Source organism: Cygnus olor, chromosome 5 (genome assembly GCF_009769625.2).
Source record: "Cygnus olor isolate bCygOlo1 chromosome 5, bCygOlo1.pri.v2, whole genome shotgun sequence".
Lineage (NCBI taxonomy): Eukaryota > Metazoa > Chordata > Aves > Anseriformes > Anatidae > Cygnus > Cygnus olor.
The window spans coordinates 38,788,998-38,804,958 of NC_049173.1; the positions used below are offsets into that span (position 1 = coordinate 38,788,998).

Genomic DNA, 15,961 nt, shown 5'->3' on the forward strand with positions numbered 1-15,961 from the left:
CAATTGATTTTTAGTTGAAATTTTCCAGTGGCATCTTTTTCTCAGATTCCCTCTTTCACATGCTGAGGAGTATTCTGTTTAACATGGAGGTATGTGTGTTTGATGTCAAAGATCGAATTATTTCTATTTCTATGGGCCACTTAGTCTGACTTCTGGTGTAAGTACTCAGAAGAATAGTTATCTACTTTTCATGGATAGTCAAACACAAAGGCTTCAAATTTATCTTTTGTAAGCTTTCTTACTAGGAATTCATTATACAAGTGGATCAGCATGGCTGGATTATGTTTCTTTTGGCATCTTAATACATTAAATACATGCAGAATCTTTTTAGGATACTCCTAAATCTGGGACACTCTGGAGAAAACACTAGACTTCAAGAGAAAATGTCTACAAGAACATAAAGGTGGGCTGCAACAGCCGCTGTTAGACTATTTAAGCTTAGAAACTCACATCCTGCTGGAATTTGGGCAACATTTGTTTGCTTAAAGACTTTACAGATTGAGGAGAGGCAGTGTGTTGTGAAATGGATAAACTGAGACCATGGGCATTATTATGGCATGGACTTTACTGATAAAGTAAAGCCCATGGCCACAGTTCTTCAGTAAGCATAACTTAAATTCATTTAAGCCAGTGGTTTTACATGGCCATAAAACTAGGGTAAAGAAACATACAATCTAAAGCTCGATTTCAAGTTAAGTTACTTCTATAATAAAATTTTTCACTTATTTAATGTACTTTCTCTTCAGATACCAAAGAGTTATAAAGGTGAAGTGTAAAATCACATCTAGATTTTAGCAACAGAGACTCTGAGTCCTGAGGCTGGCAGCGTGATTTGCCTAAGATCCCCTAAAGATTTGCTAGGAGCCATCTTTCACTCCTTTGTTCTACCTTCTGCTCATGTCACATCTGATTTTACTTTCACTTAACCACTGAATTTACTTGGAATTCTTCAGAAAAAAATTCCAAAGTTCTATCTGCTATAAATATAACACTATAAATGAATAAGGATTGGAGCTCACCTAGTCTGTTCATACAGAAATCAACAGGTTTCAGTAGAAGTTTGGGGATCAGGAGCTTTGAGGGAATCACCAAATATACAGAAAGTCTGTGTGTGCATGTAGAGGCAAATACCCTTTCAAAATTCACTATCGCAGCACAGCTCTGAGCCAATACACAAAAAGGCACGAGATGTAACCTTTCTCCTATATTGTAATCCAGCCCTTTTCTAAATCGCTGCTCCCCAGCCGCAGTGAATTGAAAGGAAATATCGAAGCAGGCTGCTCATTCTTCTGGGCTGCGGCTGTGGGGGCTTCCTCGAGACCCGCGCAACACAAAGCAAAGCCCCATTCTGCAGGGACCCAGCATTCCCAGGGGGCCCTGCACATATCCCTCCATTGTGATTTCCCATCCAAAATAGTATAGTGCTTTACAAAAAGCCCAAAACACAATAGTATGACTCAGCAGTTTGGATTTGCAGTCTAGCGGGCTGGCTCCCGTGAAAATGCCATTGCTTGTAACTGAGCAGGAGGTGACCCCAGCGCTGGGTGCTTTTCAAACTCGCTTCACAGAGGCTGGACAAAGGGATCCAACGACCCCGCTCCAGTGCTGAGGCACTGAGTGTCCTCAGAAAGACGCATCAGAAAGTGCTTGACGCTGAAATAACAGGTGTTTGAGGAGAACGTACATAGAGATACCATAACTGGCTAACCTGCCCAGTGATTTAGGAGCATCCCAGGCTGGATACCAGCAATCATTAAGCAGGCAGATGAGGCAGCTCTCTCATCTTCCCTGCCAATAAAGTAGGTCTGACTCTGGCTTGCCGGCCTCTCTCAGTTACCATAACAATACTATTTGTGAAGTGCTTTAACAACAGAAAGCACCAACTGCAGGCAGTAACGCTCATGGTGCGAGCTGGGGCTGGTGTCTCCAGTCCCCTTCCTTGGCAGGAGAGAACCAGAGAAACGACCGAAAAATGAAACCAGGCGATGGGAAGCAAGGAGACTGGCAGAGCAGCGACGGGAGAAAAAGCAAGATGGGAGAGAGCATTAGGAAACAGCAGAAATACGAGAAAGAAGAAGTAGCAGACAACTGTAAAGGAAGAGCAGGGGAAAAGAATACGAAAGCTGGTTTAACCAGAAGTGGTCCTCGGGGCTGGTCCCCGAGGACGGGGAGCGGTGAGTCAGGCTGCGGTGCTTCCCTGGGGAACTGCCAGGCTGTGAGTCACGAGCAGAGAGAGAGGTGGCTGCGTTTCTTTCGCCCTTGCAGCTATCCCTTACGTCCTGCTAACCACCAAGAGGTAGGGCCTTACCCTCTCAACCAGCTACCCAGCCCTGCTTGCACCGTTGTTTTCCTCCTTCTCTGCCTTTTCTCCCCAGGATTCCCCTGAAATCAGCATGCTGTCTACTTGAAACCCTTGCAAAAGCCTGAATTGCCTCAAGTTCATTGGTACCCAATCGGCCTTCAGCCTTCCCATTTTCTTGTTGCAAGAAGTCTTCATGCCAGTAAAGAGAAAGCTTTGTTTTCCCCCCCAGTTTTTCCTCAAACCAGAAATTCTGGGCAGAATTTTGAAATTTGTGGCCGTGCTCAGGCGTGACTTCAGTACCCAAGGTACATGCAGGCAGACACTTGAAAACACAGACATTTAGGGTTTGATACTTTCCAATAAAGCAGTCCTTTGAAATGAAGCATGCTATTTATCCAATTGCAAACTGCTTTTTCCATGGAATTTTTTGAAACTGTTATGTTTATGTCTCCCTTTAAAGAGGAGACAACTCCAGTACTTCGCTATTTTTTTTTGTTGTTCCAGACTGCTCTATTTTCAGCAAGCACTCCTCCAATTTTTCTTTTCCTTTCACAAAAACAGATCATTAAAAAAAAATTGGAAGTAAATAATGAAATGGGTCCAGAGAGTTTCATGTTCTCTTATGAGCTTTCCACGTGTCAAGCCGTTCTGCCTCTGTACACCCTCAGCACCCAGCAGCGAGGGGGGTGAGCACGAGGGAAGATAACCTCCCTTTAACTGAATGGACAATGCTACCTGCCAGCACATTTGAGAGGATTTCAGTACATTTTCTGCTAAAGTATTACCTGTACCGTACAGCTGTAGCACCTGAAGCACACACCAGCCAAGCGGCTTCCCTCTGCAGTGCTGTGTCCTCGGCAGACCTGGGACACAGGCATCCCCTCCTGATGTCGCTGCCGGCTGCGGCACAGACGATGCTTCCCTCCTTCTCGGTCCCCGTAGTGGGTGACCTGCCAGATTTCCCTGAGGGGCCACAAAAGTGAAACAAAGATTGTAAGAAAGAAGCAGTGAACACCTCTCCAGATTTAAGGAGAGACTTTAGTGTAGTTTTGTAAGAGGATCTCATCTATCTCTTTAATAAATAAAGAATTTGGGTGACACAGGACCTTCTTGTCTCCAGTGGAGGACATTTTTCCCCGGGGAACCTGAAGCTCAGTTATTAAAAATGAAAATCTGTCTCAGCCTTTCAAGTCAGTTCTTGGAAACACCAGCTGTTAAAAAGGGGAGAGGAAAAAAGCAGCCAAACCAACGGACCCTTTCAGATAAAGCTTTCCTGTGATCTTGGGACCAGGACGGCTGGATCCAACTACACGGAGGAGAATAGGTGAGCTATGATGCTTGTTACATATCACACAAAAAAATGCTGAGTTTTCTCTGAAGTGCTCACTACCCACTGTGCTTAGCTGCACATTCAGACTTCAAACCCAAAGAAAACCCTCTTCCCAAAACTGCCTGATGCAACTCCACAGGCTGGTGGGGGAAATGGATTTTCAGGAGCATTAGAAGTGCTCTGATAGACTTGGGAATTGTTAGTTGCAAACATTCCTCCAGGAAAAATTGTAAGGTATCCTGTTCTGCCAAATTATTTTCAGACTTGTTTTCCAGGTTTTGAGATTTGTCAGAAAGTTGTTTGTTTGTTTGCTTCCTACCAAAACTGTAAAGTCTAGCCACTCCGGTTTTACTGGAATCTGGAGGTGATTTGCCACTGGATTCACTTGGAAATGAATCAGATCATCAGTTTTTTATGTGAGTCCTAATGAGTATACACGCAAAAAAATGTTACATTTACAATGAATACAGTGAAAACAAAAAGTCAAAGAAGGAAAAGGAGATTTATCTACCTCCATCAATCAAAGTGTTTTGTTTTTTTTTTTTTTGCCTTCATAGCTATCTTTAACTTTTGTGTTTTATAAAAAACTTAACACATGAAGGGTTTATTAGCATCATTAGCTGAAGAAAATAAAAACAAACATCCAAAAGAATATTCTACGGGTGGTGAAACAGAGAATGTAGATTTATGCATGAAAACAGAGGACCTGAATTTACAAACAACTGTGTTTGCAGTTCCAGAGACTCTGCTCAAAGATATTCTGACCTGACTGAATATTCAAGATCCTGTAAGCCCTTTATGAAACTGATAGGAGAGCCTGTGACTGAAGCAACAAACATAAAGCTATTTTATTAATTTCTGTTTTAATATTTTCTTTTCTTTTTTTCTTTTCTCTCTTCTCTCTGTCTCCTTGCTTTCTTTTTTCTTTCTCTCTTTTTCTTTCTCTCTTTTTCTTTTTTTCTGTCTTTTTCTTTTCTTTTTTTCTTTCTTTCTTTTTTTCTCTCTCTTTCCTTTTTCTTTTTCTTTCTTTCTCTTTTTCTTTCGTTTTCTTTCTTTCTTCTCTTTTTTTTCTTTCTCTTTCTCTTTTTCTTTCTTTCTTTCTTGCTTGCTTGCTTTTTCTTCCTTTCTTTCCTTTCTTTTTCTCTCTTCTTTTTTTTCCCCAAATAAGTAGATAAAAATGTCAAGCAGTTGGCAGGTCCTAGCACTAGATATTCCTTTTGAATTATTGGCAGAATTAGGTAATTCTGGTTTTACTCCCACTTTTACTTTCTTGCTTCAGTTTAAATTTTATTGCATCTAGGACTTAACGCTCCACTGTGCTGAACACCCACAACGGTCCCATATTGCAAGAGAACACATAAACCCTCAGCGCTAGGGGTCAAGTTTCTCTGCTTTATCTTCACATTCAGGAGAGTCGAGCTCTATTTTTCCACCCTTTTCCATCCAAATATAAATGCTTCTGAGGTCAAACCTCAAGAAGTAACACTGAGCATTTACCAAAATAAATGTAATACGGTATGCTGGTTGCAGCCAAAGGTCCACTTAGCCCAGTGTGCAATCTTTGACAGTTCTTTGACAGAACGCACGACACTAATGCGGTATTCCTCTTCCATAAGATGGAATGATAATGTTTCTGTGTTCTGCTGGGACCACATGAAACGTAGTTTGTTAGGACCCGGTTCTGCAAAGACTCCTCTATTCTACATTCTGTGAGTAGCACTAAGAGTAATCAAAAATCAGGGAACTGAGAAGATGGGCATGTGTCCCAGGATAGGGTTTATTACTGTCATTAATTCAAAGAACAATGGGAAAATAGACTGGGGATTTTTAAAGAAATGCAATTAAAATATATCACTTTGATATTTTTAACTTTTTATTTCAAAAGAAGGATTTTCCACCCAAGCAGATTATAACAGAGTTCTATCCGCAGAGTCAAACAAGCTTATACAGGCACTGAGCCCTTGCAAGCAAAGTGAAGAGCGTGGTGCCAGCTCCAGAGGTTACACATGCGGCAGCTGTGACATTTAGCAGCAAATGTAATTTTTCATGCAGCGATACAGAGGAAAGACCTAATTCTGCCAGGCAGTGAGCGTACCTGGTGAGTCCTGAGTCTCCTCTGTGTCTGTTACCAGCAATGCTCGCAAATGTTCTTGGTATTTTAGAGTCAGATCATAGCCCTCTGAAGTCAGTTTTCCTTTGCCTTTGGCAGGGAGTGGCTCAGACCTTTACAGAATGAGGCTGCAACACTGTAAACATTATATTTTATGTTAATATCTAGTATAGTCCCCTCATGAAATCCCAGTAGCAGAGTCAAGCATCTGAGTGGGTTTATGCTGCAGGAGTTGGTCCAGAACACGAGAAGGAAACAGATGACAAAGGAAGCAGAAGCAAACTCATAAAAATGAGATGGGGGAAAAACAGAAGAGAGAGGATAAGAGTGCAGAATCAGAAGGAAAAGGCAGGCAGTGAAAGAAACCCAGAGATGAGACAAAAAAATCAAATCATTTTAACATTAACAGTAAAAGGCATACGACCAAATGATTCTTTTGGTCTCATTATTTTTTTAATAGAAGGGAAGAGAAATCTTCATGGGAACTTTCCCCTAAGTCATTAGCATGCCGTAGAAATCCTGTTCTGTACAAAGTCTCTGTAGGATTGGGCACTTCCTTGGAGAAAGTGAAATTCTACAGCAAGTCTTTGTGAGGAGAGGGGGAAGAAGGAAAGAAAAGGCAGGGAAGAGAAAATCAGTATGACTCCAACACACGAGAACATGTTCAGTGATGTGCAGACGTGCACACCTCAACCCTGGTTGTCGGTTTTTCCCTCAACCCATTGCCTCTAAGGCCATGAGAGAATTTGCAGGGCTGAAAATAGGAACCACTGACTGGAAAATGCAAACTCCTGTCTTCAGAGCTTGCAGTAAGAGTCAAATGCAAGCCTGAGAGAGGACAAAGCATTTTCCTGAGACATTGCCATTATCCGCGGAGAACAGAGCGTTTCAGTTTTGCTCTCAGAGAAATTAAAAGGAGCAGCTGCAGTGAGCTTTCTTAAAATTTGTTCCCTTCAGAAGAAAACCCCAAGAGCAATATCCTCTCTGTACTATTTATAGCCAGAAAGTGATTCTCCTCTCAAATACACCTTTTACAATGTGCAACACTTGTTCCTGTCAGCACGGCCTGCTGAACCCAGCGAGCCCTTCTGTCACAACGAAGGCCAACTTTCTCCACAAGGTTAGCTCGTGTGAGGAATGTGCAAGGACGGTCAAAACCTGAAATTCAGGCTGGGCTTTTTCTGCGTCATACAACAACAGTAAATGTTTCTGCGGTGGTAGAACAGAGTCAGTAGGCCTGATGGTATGTGTAAGGGAAGAATACGGTGTTTTCCAATCCTAAGCACTCAGAGCTCCCTGAAAAATCATCGGATTGACCCCATGCTCTTAAGATAACAAAATAAACATAATCAACCCCAAGCGTTTTTCTTGGTCATGCTTTGGTTTATGATCCATTAGGCTACTCTTAATTTCCCTATTCCAACCATGAGAGCTAGAAAAATAGAAATGAAAACAGAGATGGTGACACAGGCTTTTGGTTTCAAAAGGTGGGACTTGAGCAAAGACTACCCTCCCCGACGTCAAGTTGGCTCTGTGAGGTTTTCAGGAGCCCACCCAGGCAGAGTAGCTAGCAAGACCTGTGCCTAAGATTACAATGCATTCAGCAATTACAGAGCAGTGCTGACAATTGCATTTTGTCAGTAAAATAAGAAGAAATAGTTCTGAAGACACATAGAGGATACGTATGGGGGTGTAACAAAATAAAAGAAGCAATTTTGTTCTTTAGTCTTCTGAGTGCCATAGCAAGCTAACCAAAGGGTTATAGGCTGGCATGACATTTCCCTCCACAGATGTCAGCGGGACACTACTGCGCATGATTTTAGATTAATCTCTTGAATGAACTTACTACCATGCACATTAATGAGCAACAAAATGCTGGCAGAGTATCTGTCCCCGGGGCTCCAGTCCCCAGGTAAGACACTCGTCTCTGTGCTATTGTAGAGACTCTCTCTGCAGAATGCAGTGAGCTCGGTGGTATAACTTGCCCTCAGTTCACAATTTTCCATTTCAGACTCACTGTCTCTGTCTTGGTTTCGGTCTATTTACTCGGAGCCATTTCTTAACAATGTCTAATTTCCTCAAGGAATCCCTCTGAGTCCCCTCTCTTAGAAATGCTGCCATATCTTTTTTTTTAATCATTGAAAGGCACAAATATCCTTCCTGAGCTCTCTTACCATCCAGCCTGATTATGTACATAGATTTTAGTTTCCATACATTTTCTACACAGTAGGAGTTCCCAAAATGCAGCCTCTGGGGATATAAAGTGTGGCCCCAACTGCGACTCACCAAGATGAAAACAAAGCCGATCAGGTACTGTTTTTACTGTTAATGAGCCTAACCAGCAGGCAGTTATTACTCAGTCTGGAAGACATAAGCTGTTGGAATTGCAGTCCATTCATTTTTTATTTATAGCAATGCACATACAAATCAGAAGTAGCCCTCCAGCATCTGGCATTTTGCCAGGGCCTGACCATCAGTGTGACAAAATTTGAACATCTTGAAGATATAGAATGCCTTTTGTTGCTTTTTTTTTTTTTTTGATAGTATTCCCTCCCCCTCCTACTCCCAGCTCCCTTGACTATGAAAAGTGGGCAGCTAGGCTTCATTAATTTAGGATCCAGGCCCCTACTGAAAACAGAAGAAACGAGCCCCTTTTTTTTCCACTTGATTGTGATGTACAAGTCAGACATGCACTGATCTTCTTGTAAAAAGCCTTTCTGGCAAATTAAAGAGCAAAAAAAAGAACACATGAACATGAACCAAAAAGAAATAGGTTTCTCGGGGAAGATGCACGTTACTAGCCTGCTGATCTGTTAACAACAATTGTAAATAACTAACCCAAAATCACAGGGGCTCCAAAGCATTTAACTGTGGAGGCTCACAGAACCACACCAGGACACCGTCATACGAGGAAAGTAATTCTCCTCACCTTGCCACCAATCAGTTTCCAGTCTAACCCCTCTCCTGCGTTTGAGTTACAAACCTCAGTAACTGTGCGGCAGACTTGACAGCAATTAGCATTACTCAGCTGCCAGCTGGGTTTTAAAACCTCCTTTGTAAGTGCTCTTGTTACGTAGGTTTTAAAGGCAACTGACAGGACGCTGCTCTGTGCTGAGGAGCTCGATCCTGCACCTCTGAGTTTGGCGAGATTTTGCTGTTGAGCTCAGGGGAAAGCATCTGCAGCCTATGGGTGCAAACAATGGTGGAGTAAGTGACATAACGGTAAGCTGTTGTTTGGAGTGCCAGGCTTGTTTTTTTGTCTGTCTTAATCTTCTCAGTGAGGGGGCTTCATAGGCGACGCTACTGAGAATTTATCCTTGCTACCTTAGGTGCTGGTTCTGCACAGCGCCTGTACGCAGGAATGGGCACGAAATGCGGTACAGCATTCTTATCCCAAGCACCTCAGCGTTCGGACTTTAACAGTCAAGGGGAATTTTCTAAGTCGTATAAAGCCAAGACACACAAGTTCTGTTTGAAAATAACTAGCTGTCGCTGGAGTCAGACTCTCATCAGCTTCAAACCTAGCCAAGAGCTTCCCAGCCCGTGTGCCGAGGGCGCTGTGCTCAGCCTTGGGACCGCTGCTGTGGGGCAGGATCAGGCTCCTGAACCGGTCCCGCTGAATGCTAACAGATGTAAACATCCTTCCCCACTCATCGTACCCGCTCAGGACGGAGCGATTTATTTTTACCTGCGAGGCCCGGGGACGGAAAAGCAGTTTAGCTGTGAGGAGCGCCCTGCTTTTTAACCACTTTTGTCTACGCTCTCGCTCGAGAGCGCGGCCGCTCGGGCTGAGCCTTCTCCTCCTCCCCTGGGGACCCGGGTCCGCCGTGAGGGGCGGATGAGGAGAAAGGGGCCGGGGCCGGGGCCGGGGCCGGGGCCGGGGCCGCCCCCCCGCTCCCCCTCAGCCCGCCGCCCCCCCCGCCCCTAACGCGCCGCGGCCGTTGCCCCTCGCGCCGCGCCCCGCCCCCGGCGCCCCGCGCTGCCCCATTGGGCGGCGGGCGGGGGCGGGCCGCGGGCGGCGGGGGCGGTGCTGCCGTCAGCTGTTCGCGGCCCGCCCGGCGGCGGCACTTCGGGGCGGGCAGGCGGCGGCGGCGGCTCCCGCTCCCGGGGCGGCCCCGGCCCCGGCCCCGGCCCGTCCGTCCGTCGCGGCTCGGCTCGGCTCGGCTCGGCTCGGCTCGGCCGGTCCCGCTCCGCGGTGAGTGCCCGTGGCGGCGGAGCGCCGGGCTGCGGCCCCGGTACCGGCGGTCAGGGAGCGGTGTGGGGGCGCGGCGCCGTGCCCCGGGGCGGCGGCGGCGGCTTCGTCTCGTCCCGTCCCGTCCCGGCTGCCGGCGGGAGGGGCAGCGCCTCGGCGGGGAGCCCCGGCGGCAGGCGGCGGAGCGCGGCGCAGCTCGCGGCCAGCTTTGTTTTGGGAGCTGGCACGCACGTGTGCGCCGAGCCCGCCCAGCTGCCCGCCCGCCGCCGCTGCGTGTCGGGGCTGCGGGCGCCGAGCCCCTCGTGTGCCTGCGGGCGGCGGGGAGAGATTCAGGGGGGCTGGGGCAAGCCGTCCCTTAGGCGCCTCTGCCGAGCGCTCCGGAGGAGGAAGAAATAAGAGGCGTGAGTGCTGGGGGCAGAGCGAGGCTCGCTGCTCCGCTGGCCGCGTGCCGCTGGGGGCTCCGGGCGGGCTGGGTGACAGCGCAGAGCCCTGCAGGGAGGCTTCTGGCAGCAGCCAGGCCCTTCGTCTCCTCTCACGCTTACAGGTGGTGTGGGCGCCGCTCACCTGGGGGGAGATGGGAGCGCCGAGCACGTCCTTACGAAGCTGTTGTTGATGTCTCCTTCAGGCCTGAAATTCCTCTCGCTAGTCTTCCGTTCTGTTAAATGCTCCCTCGCAAACCAGAGCAAAGGAAGAGACGTGAAGAGTTGAATTTCACTGCCCTGTTTGGAACGGGGTGGAAAGCCTGGAGATGGATCTCTTAGGAGACTGTCTTCCAATGGGGTTAGATGCACAGGTAACAGTAAAGGGACTCGTGGCTTTTTTGGTAAATCTGCTTCTAATGACTGTCTTTTTGCAAGGAGCTCTGAAATAGCAATAGAGGGTTTGTTTGTGTGTTGTTGTTTTTTTCTTCTACCATTTTTGTCCAATTTTGTGCTGCAGCAGAGCTCAGGAGCTCTTGCTATGGCAATTACAGAAATCCTGACTTAAACCCTGATGCTGGCAAATGTCTTTTCATTTAGCAGCTGGACGAGCTAATGCACTGACAGTGCACATAGACTTCGGGGTGAGACAGGTAATGGAGTGGCTGCGTTGCCAAGTTTGGGAGATGTCTTCCGTTGAGCTGAGGGAAGAAATGGGAAGTCGAAGGGAAAGTTGGCCCGTACAGGGAGAAGTTATGGAGAGCTTCACAGAGACAGCTTTGCCAGCTCTTGTGAGTTTGCAACCACTGGGATTTCTTAAAAGCCTGGCCTCGCAGCCTTGTGATTATGAGCTTTACTTCATCAACAGTTGGGGAAAAAGTGAATGGGGCATACCATGAAGTTCGCATGCAGCAGGCCAAAGCAGAGCAAACCCCAAAGAAGTTGACTGGCACAGGATAATTTGAGGGATTGGGGTTGCTTTTTACAACCATGTCTCTTCAGTTTTGATGTGCTGAGGCTAGGGGTTGGCTCACTCCTTGTGACCAGTTGTGGGATTGGAGTCGTGGGTGGAGCCTTGGATGTGTTAAGTTTGGCTCTCTCTGGCCAGGCACTCGAGGACTTTCCACAAAGCCCTGATCTTCGCCACTGAGTCACTTGCCTCTCCTGCCCATGCAGACAGGCTGCACTGGGAGGGAGGGGGGCAGGCAGGCACGAAAGAAGGACCTGTGCCTTACTGTCCGAGCGGAAGGCGTTGTCTCCTGGATGTGATTCTTGTCTTAGCTGTTTCATCAAATGTCCCTTTATTGCAGGAGCAATGGATCGCCCCAGCTACCTGGAAGAGGACTATTCTAGCCTGGATGGGCTGGACGATGACGTGTTTCACTCTGATGACTTTGGACTTGCAGGTCAGCCTGGTGAGATGACTGCAACAGGCATTTTCACACAGAACCAGTCCTACAGCTGCCTTCTGGGGAGGTTTCAACTATTTCCCCTCACACACTGCTGTGGTCCCGGTGTCAGGCATCCTGAGCAGCAGGACAAGGCAACTCAAACACTCAGCCCGTCCTCTTCCAGTCAGGATGTTATGTTGCCTTGTGGAGTCACTGAAGAGCCCCGGAGACTCTTCTATGGTAAGAGCACTCCAATGTCACCAGCTTTTCAGCAAGGAAACTGTCCCTTCAGCACTTCCCCGATCAGGCAAAGTTTCTTTCATTAGGGCATTTAATTGAAGGACTTAAATTATTTTGCTTCTCTCATACTCCCCGAGGAGAGATGACTTGTATCTTCTTACCCTTGCTTGTCACTGCAGGATCTAGGCGCTTGCTCATTGCTTCTGCTGTACTTGATACTCCCCCTTTTTTTCTTTTTCATGTTCTGTCACATTTTATTGTAGTGCTAGACATTCAAGTGTTCACCATCCTTCATATCCTACCATTTACCTACATTTTTTTAACCTCTTGTGCTGTTTCATCCACATGGGAAGGCTCCTGGAAGTTTTCAGTGGAGAGATAGAAATGCAACAATTTACGCTTAGTGGGACAGCTTTTAGGTTCTTTCCTGGAGTTAAATATGTAGCATGTCCACGCAATATTTTATAAGTAACTGATAAGACACTACTCAGCTCTGCATATCCGATCCAGCCTTATTTCATATCGGTCCCACTAAATGCCGGAGAAGTCTGACAGAAAAGATGCAGTAACCTTTAACGGGTGACAACTTGAGGCAGAAATGTTGGAAAAAGTGTAGAAAAAACAAAACCAGCACCTCAGCACTTGGTTGAACTATAAACAAGGAAAAAGAGCCAAGTGCAAGATCCTATCAGTCATTTGATTAGGGGAAGCAACACAATGTTCTGCTTAATGGATATAAATCTACTTAAAAGCTGAGCATGCTTGCTTGTACGTGGTCATTGTTTGGGCTTCAGAAACTGGACTTTAAAAAGAGTCAAAAAATCAGGATTATGTGCAGTTCTTTCAGCGTGCATGAAGTGTACCGAATAGAAGAGCTATTCCTTGTGCTGGGAGAACAACTCTTCTGATCTCTGTCTTGTAGGGAATGCTGGTTACCGTTTACACGTCCCTCCAGTTGGCTTTGCATTGGATCGACACCTCCAAGAGGAGCCTCAGGAAGGTCAGCAGGAGGCGCGTGCTGAGGTGCAGATTGCACGGAAGTTGCAGTGCATTGCAGACCAGTTCCACCGGCTCCACATACAGAGGGTAGGGTGTTTCCAAAGGGGAAGGTGGGGGCTTACTTATCCAGGAGTGGTGCTCCTGAAGCCTGGCTCCAGGCATCAGCCAAGCAGGCTGCTGCCTAAGGCAGCAGCCTGCCAGCAGTGATGAAAGCCGTGGTATCCCTATGTATTTTGCTTATGCTAGTTTGGTGGCTCTTTGTAAAGATTGGCAGGTGGAGAGAGGAGCGTGTGTGGGATTGCATTTGCTGCTTGGGAAGGTTGCTGTTGCTATTCCAGCTCTTCTGGTTCATCAGCAGCAGGGTCACTGGTACTTTCTCCAGCAGTCTCCTTCTTGCTTTTTATTACAGCTTTCACTGTTTTCCTCTACCCTCCTCACCACCAGCATTGTCTCTTCTGTGGCACAGCTGGCTGGCTGTGGCTTATATCAGTTCCTCATCTTGGAGATGACAACAAGCCCAGAGTCTGTTTTGACACTCCTTGTTGTTTAGGGATAGTTGTCTCACGTGTTGCAGAGTGTATTTAGATTGTGCTAGACTTGCTAGTAGCTCCTCTGTGAGACAGTCCTAGCTAGTGTCTCAGACTTGTGACTAACTTCCTCACAACAAAAGACAGCTGTAAGATGCCATCGGGTCTGAAAACCACACTCCAGAATCTTTTTTTTCTTCTATAAAAACAAAACAACAACAACAAAAAAGAAACACTGCTTTTCAAAGAAACCAAATAAACCCAGCATCCTTAAAAACCCGGATTCTTTCTTCCTTGCCCTCCTTTCTCTGTTGAATAATGAAGAAATGAAAATCCCAGCCATACAGAGTTTGGCGCAGGTGGCCAAACTTTAGCAGGAGGTAGCACTTTTCTATTTGCGTGCAAGTCCAACAAGGTGTTGTAGAGTGTGTATCCACTTGCATATGAAGAAGCTAACATTCTTGCTGACTTCAGAGTGTGACTCCAAGTGAGTCAGTGCTCTGTAACTGTGGGATCTGTTGCAATTCTTCTCAAAGGTAAGTGAGGGTCTTTGTCCTGGTCAGAGAACGTGGCCTGTGGCTGGGCAAAGTTTTGGTTCTCTTTGTGACATGAAAGACATGAGGGAAATAGGATTCTTCATATTCAAACAGCATGACTATTAAAGAAGCTGTAACAGGAAGATTAACCTGTAGACATGCAGATAGGGCTATGAATGTCATTTTGCAAACTACAGAAAATGATGAACCACCGCAAGCTTTTTACCTTAGGTTACTAGATTGAATGGGGTTTTCCCCAGTGCCACCTTTTCACTAGCAACGGCTGAAGGGCCGGCTGTCTCCAGCCAGGTTCTCTCAGTTAAGGAAAGGTTTAGCCATCTCTGGAGTGGAAGAGCCCTGGAGCGAAGTGGTGAAACTGGTTGTAACCTGACCCTGTTCATCGCGGGGAGTGTACCTATCTGATGTCTGTGCCTTGGAAACGCATCTGAGAATGCCCCCCCAAAACCCTCTGAAACTGCCCTTGCTCTGGCTTTTGCAGCCGCGTAGCCGCCGGTGAGCTGCCGGCTGTGTGTGCTGCAGGGGCTCCCAGTACCATGCTCAGGACTGCAGCCAGGACTGCCCGGCCAGCCGAATTGCGCGTCAGCCAAGCATGTGGGAGAGTTAGTAAACAAAAGCATCCGCCTGCACTACCCAATCGTGCAGCCAGCAGAGGAGGAGCTCTGCTGTCTTTGTTTGGACTGGAAGAGCAACAAGTAGTAAAGGAGGGGGAGCTGTTCAGCCATTAAATTCGAAAACAAAACAAAAATACAAAACCTTAACCAAGGATGGAGTAGTTCAGCCAGTGGTTCTCCACAGCCTGACCCTGGGATAGGCCTTGGCATTTGGAGCTGTTAAGGGATTCTTTCTTGTCTGCCAGGAAAGCTAAGTACTGAGGCACATATTAGTGTCCAAGGCACTTTTCCCCACGGAGTGTTTTATTGTCATGCCCAGTCCCTTCCCTCCCAACCCTGTGTGGAGGATTTCCTTTGGCTTTTGGCATGGATCTCTCGTGCAGGAGCCCCTCTGTCCTGTGTGCAGTGACTCTTCCCAGCCGGTTGCTGAAGAAGCACGCACGTCTCTCCGGAGACACATGAACTGGTTTACAGTGTGTTGTGGTTTGGAAGGGGCAATCTGAGACGTGGAAAACTGGGCTGTCATTTAGCTTGCTGTGAAACTAATCCCAGATTTGGATGCCCAATTCCAGCCTGTTTCAACCATTTGGTCAAAACCAACTTTCCAGAGTGGTGTCTTGAATCAGATTTAGAAAACCACAAAGTTAGTCACACCAGTGTGGTCTCGCGAAGTCCTGAGAGAGAGCAAGTCTGGTTTTCAACAAGCTGTGCCCCTTTTTGGAGACTACAAAACATTTTATCTGTGAACCTGTGAAAAGGAGTACATGCTCCTTCAGCAGGAGTTAGGAGAGACTTTCTGTGTTGGAGTAAATCATCTGGCCAGCTGAAGAGTTGTCCTCGCGTGGCTCTTGAGTTCTGTGAGACACTCCAGCAGTTCAGGTATGGCTCTCATTTTGCTACTGCGGCAGAAAGGCTGTGTTGACACAAAGGCTGCTGGTTATTGTACATCCCTGGCTGCGAGAGGGAACTGAATGGGCAATAGCTGCTGAGGTTGACGTCATTGAGTTGTCATTGGACTCGGCAACACGCATTGTCTAACCCCATCCCACACTGGGAACCCTGGAGAGTCACTGTTATCTCTTCCCTGGGCTCCCTGAGCTATGTGGTATTTGTTTTGTGGTTCTTGGCTATACAAAAGATTTTTGGGTATGCATCTTGTAAGAATAAGAAAATTGGCCGCACCTATGTTTGCTTTTGGCATGTGCACCATTTTCAGGGTTTTATTTCCTATTAATATATTCAACAGAATACGGTAGTTTAAAACCTGGTTTTTCATCCTTAGA

The 15,961-nt window shown here is 46.7% G+C and overlaps 1 protein-coding gene across 5 annotated transcripts in view; it reads left to right on the plus strand.

The window, feature by feature from the left end:
* The first annotated feature begins 9,819 nt into the window (after positions 1-9,819).
* The window catches only part of BMF (Bcl2 modifying factor), a 74,431-nt gene continuing 68,289 nt past the window's right edge, over positions 9,820-15,961 (plus strand). Inside the window, exons 1-3 of one of the 5 annotated variants that reach the window (XM_040560347.1) lie at positions 9,820-9,937; positions 11,664-11,984; positions 12,907-13,070. In XM_040560347.1, coding sequence (XP_040416281.1) covers positions 11,669-11,984; positions 12,907-13,070 — 480 coding nt within the window. In that variant the 5' untranslated portion in view covers positions 9,820-9,937; positions 11,664-11,668. Of the gene's footprint in view, positions 9,938-10,393; positions 10,728-11,663; positions 11,985-12,906; positions 13,071-15,961 lie in introns of those variants that run through there. The other 4 variants (XM_040560346.1, XM_040560349.1, XM_040560350.1 and 1 more) reach the window with 4 other exon arrangements.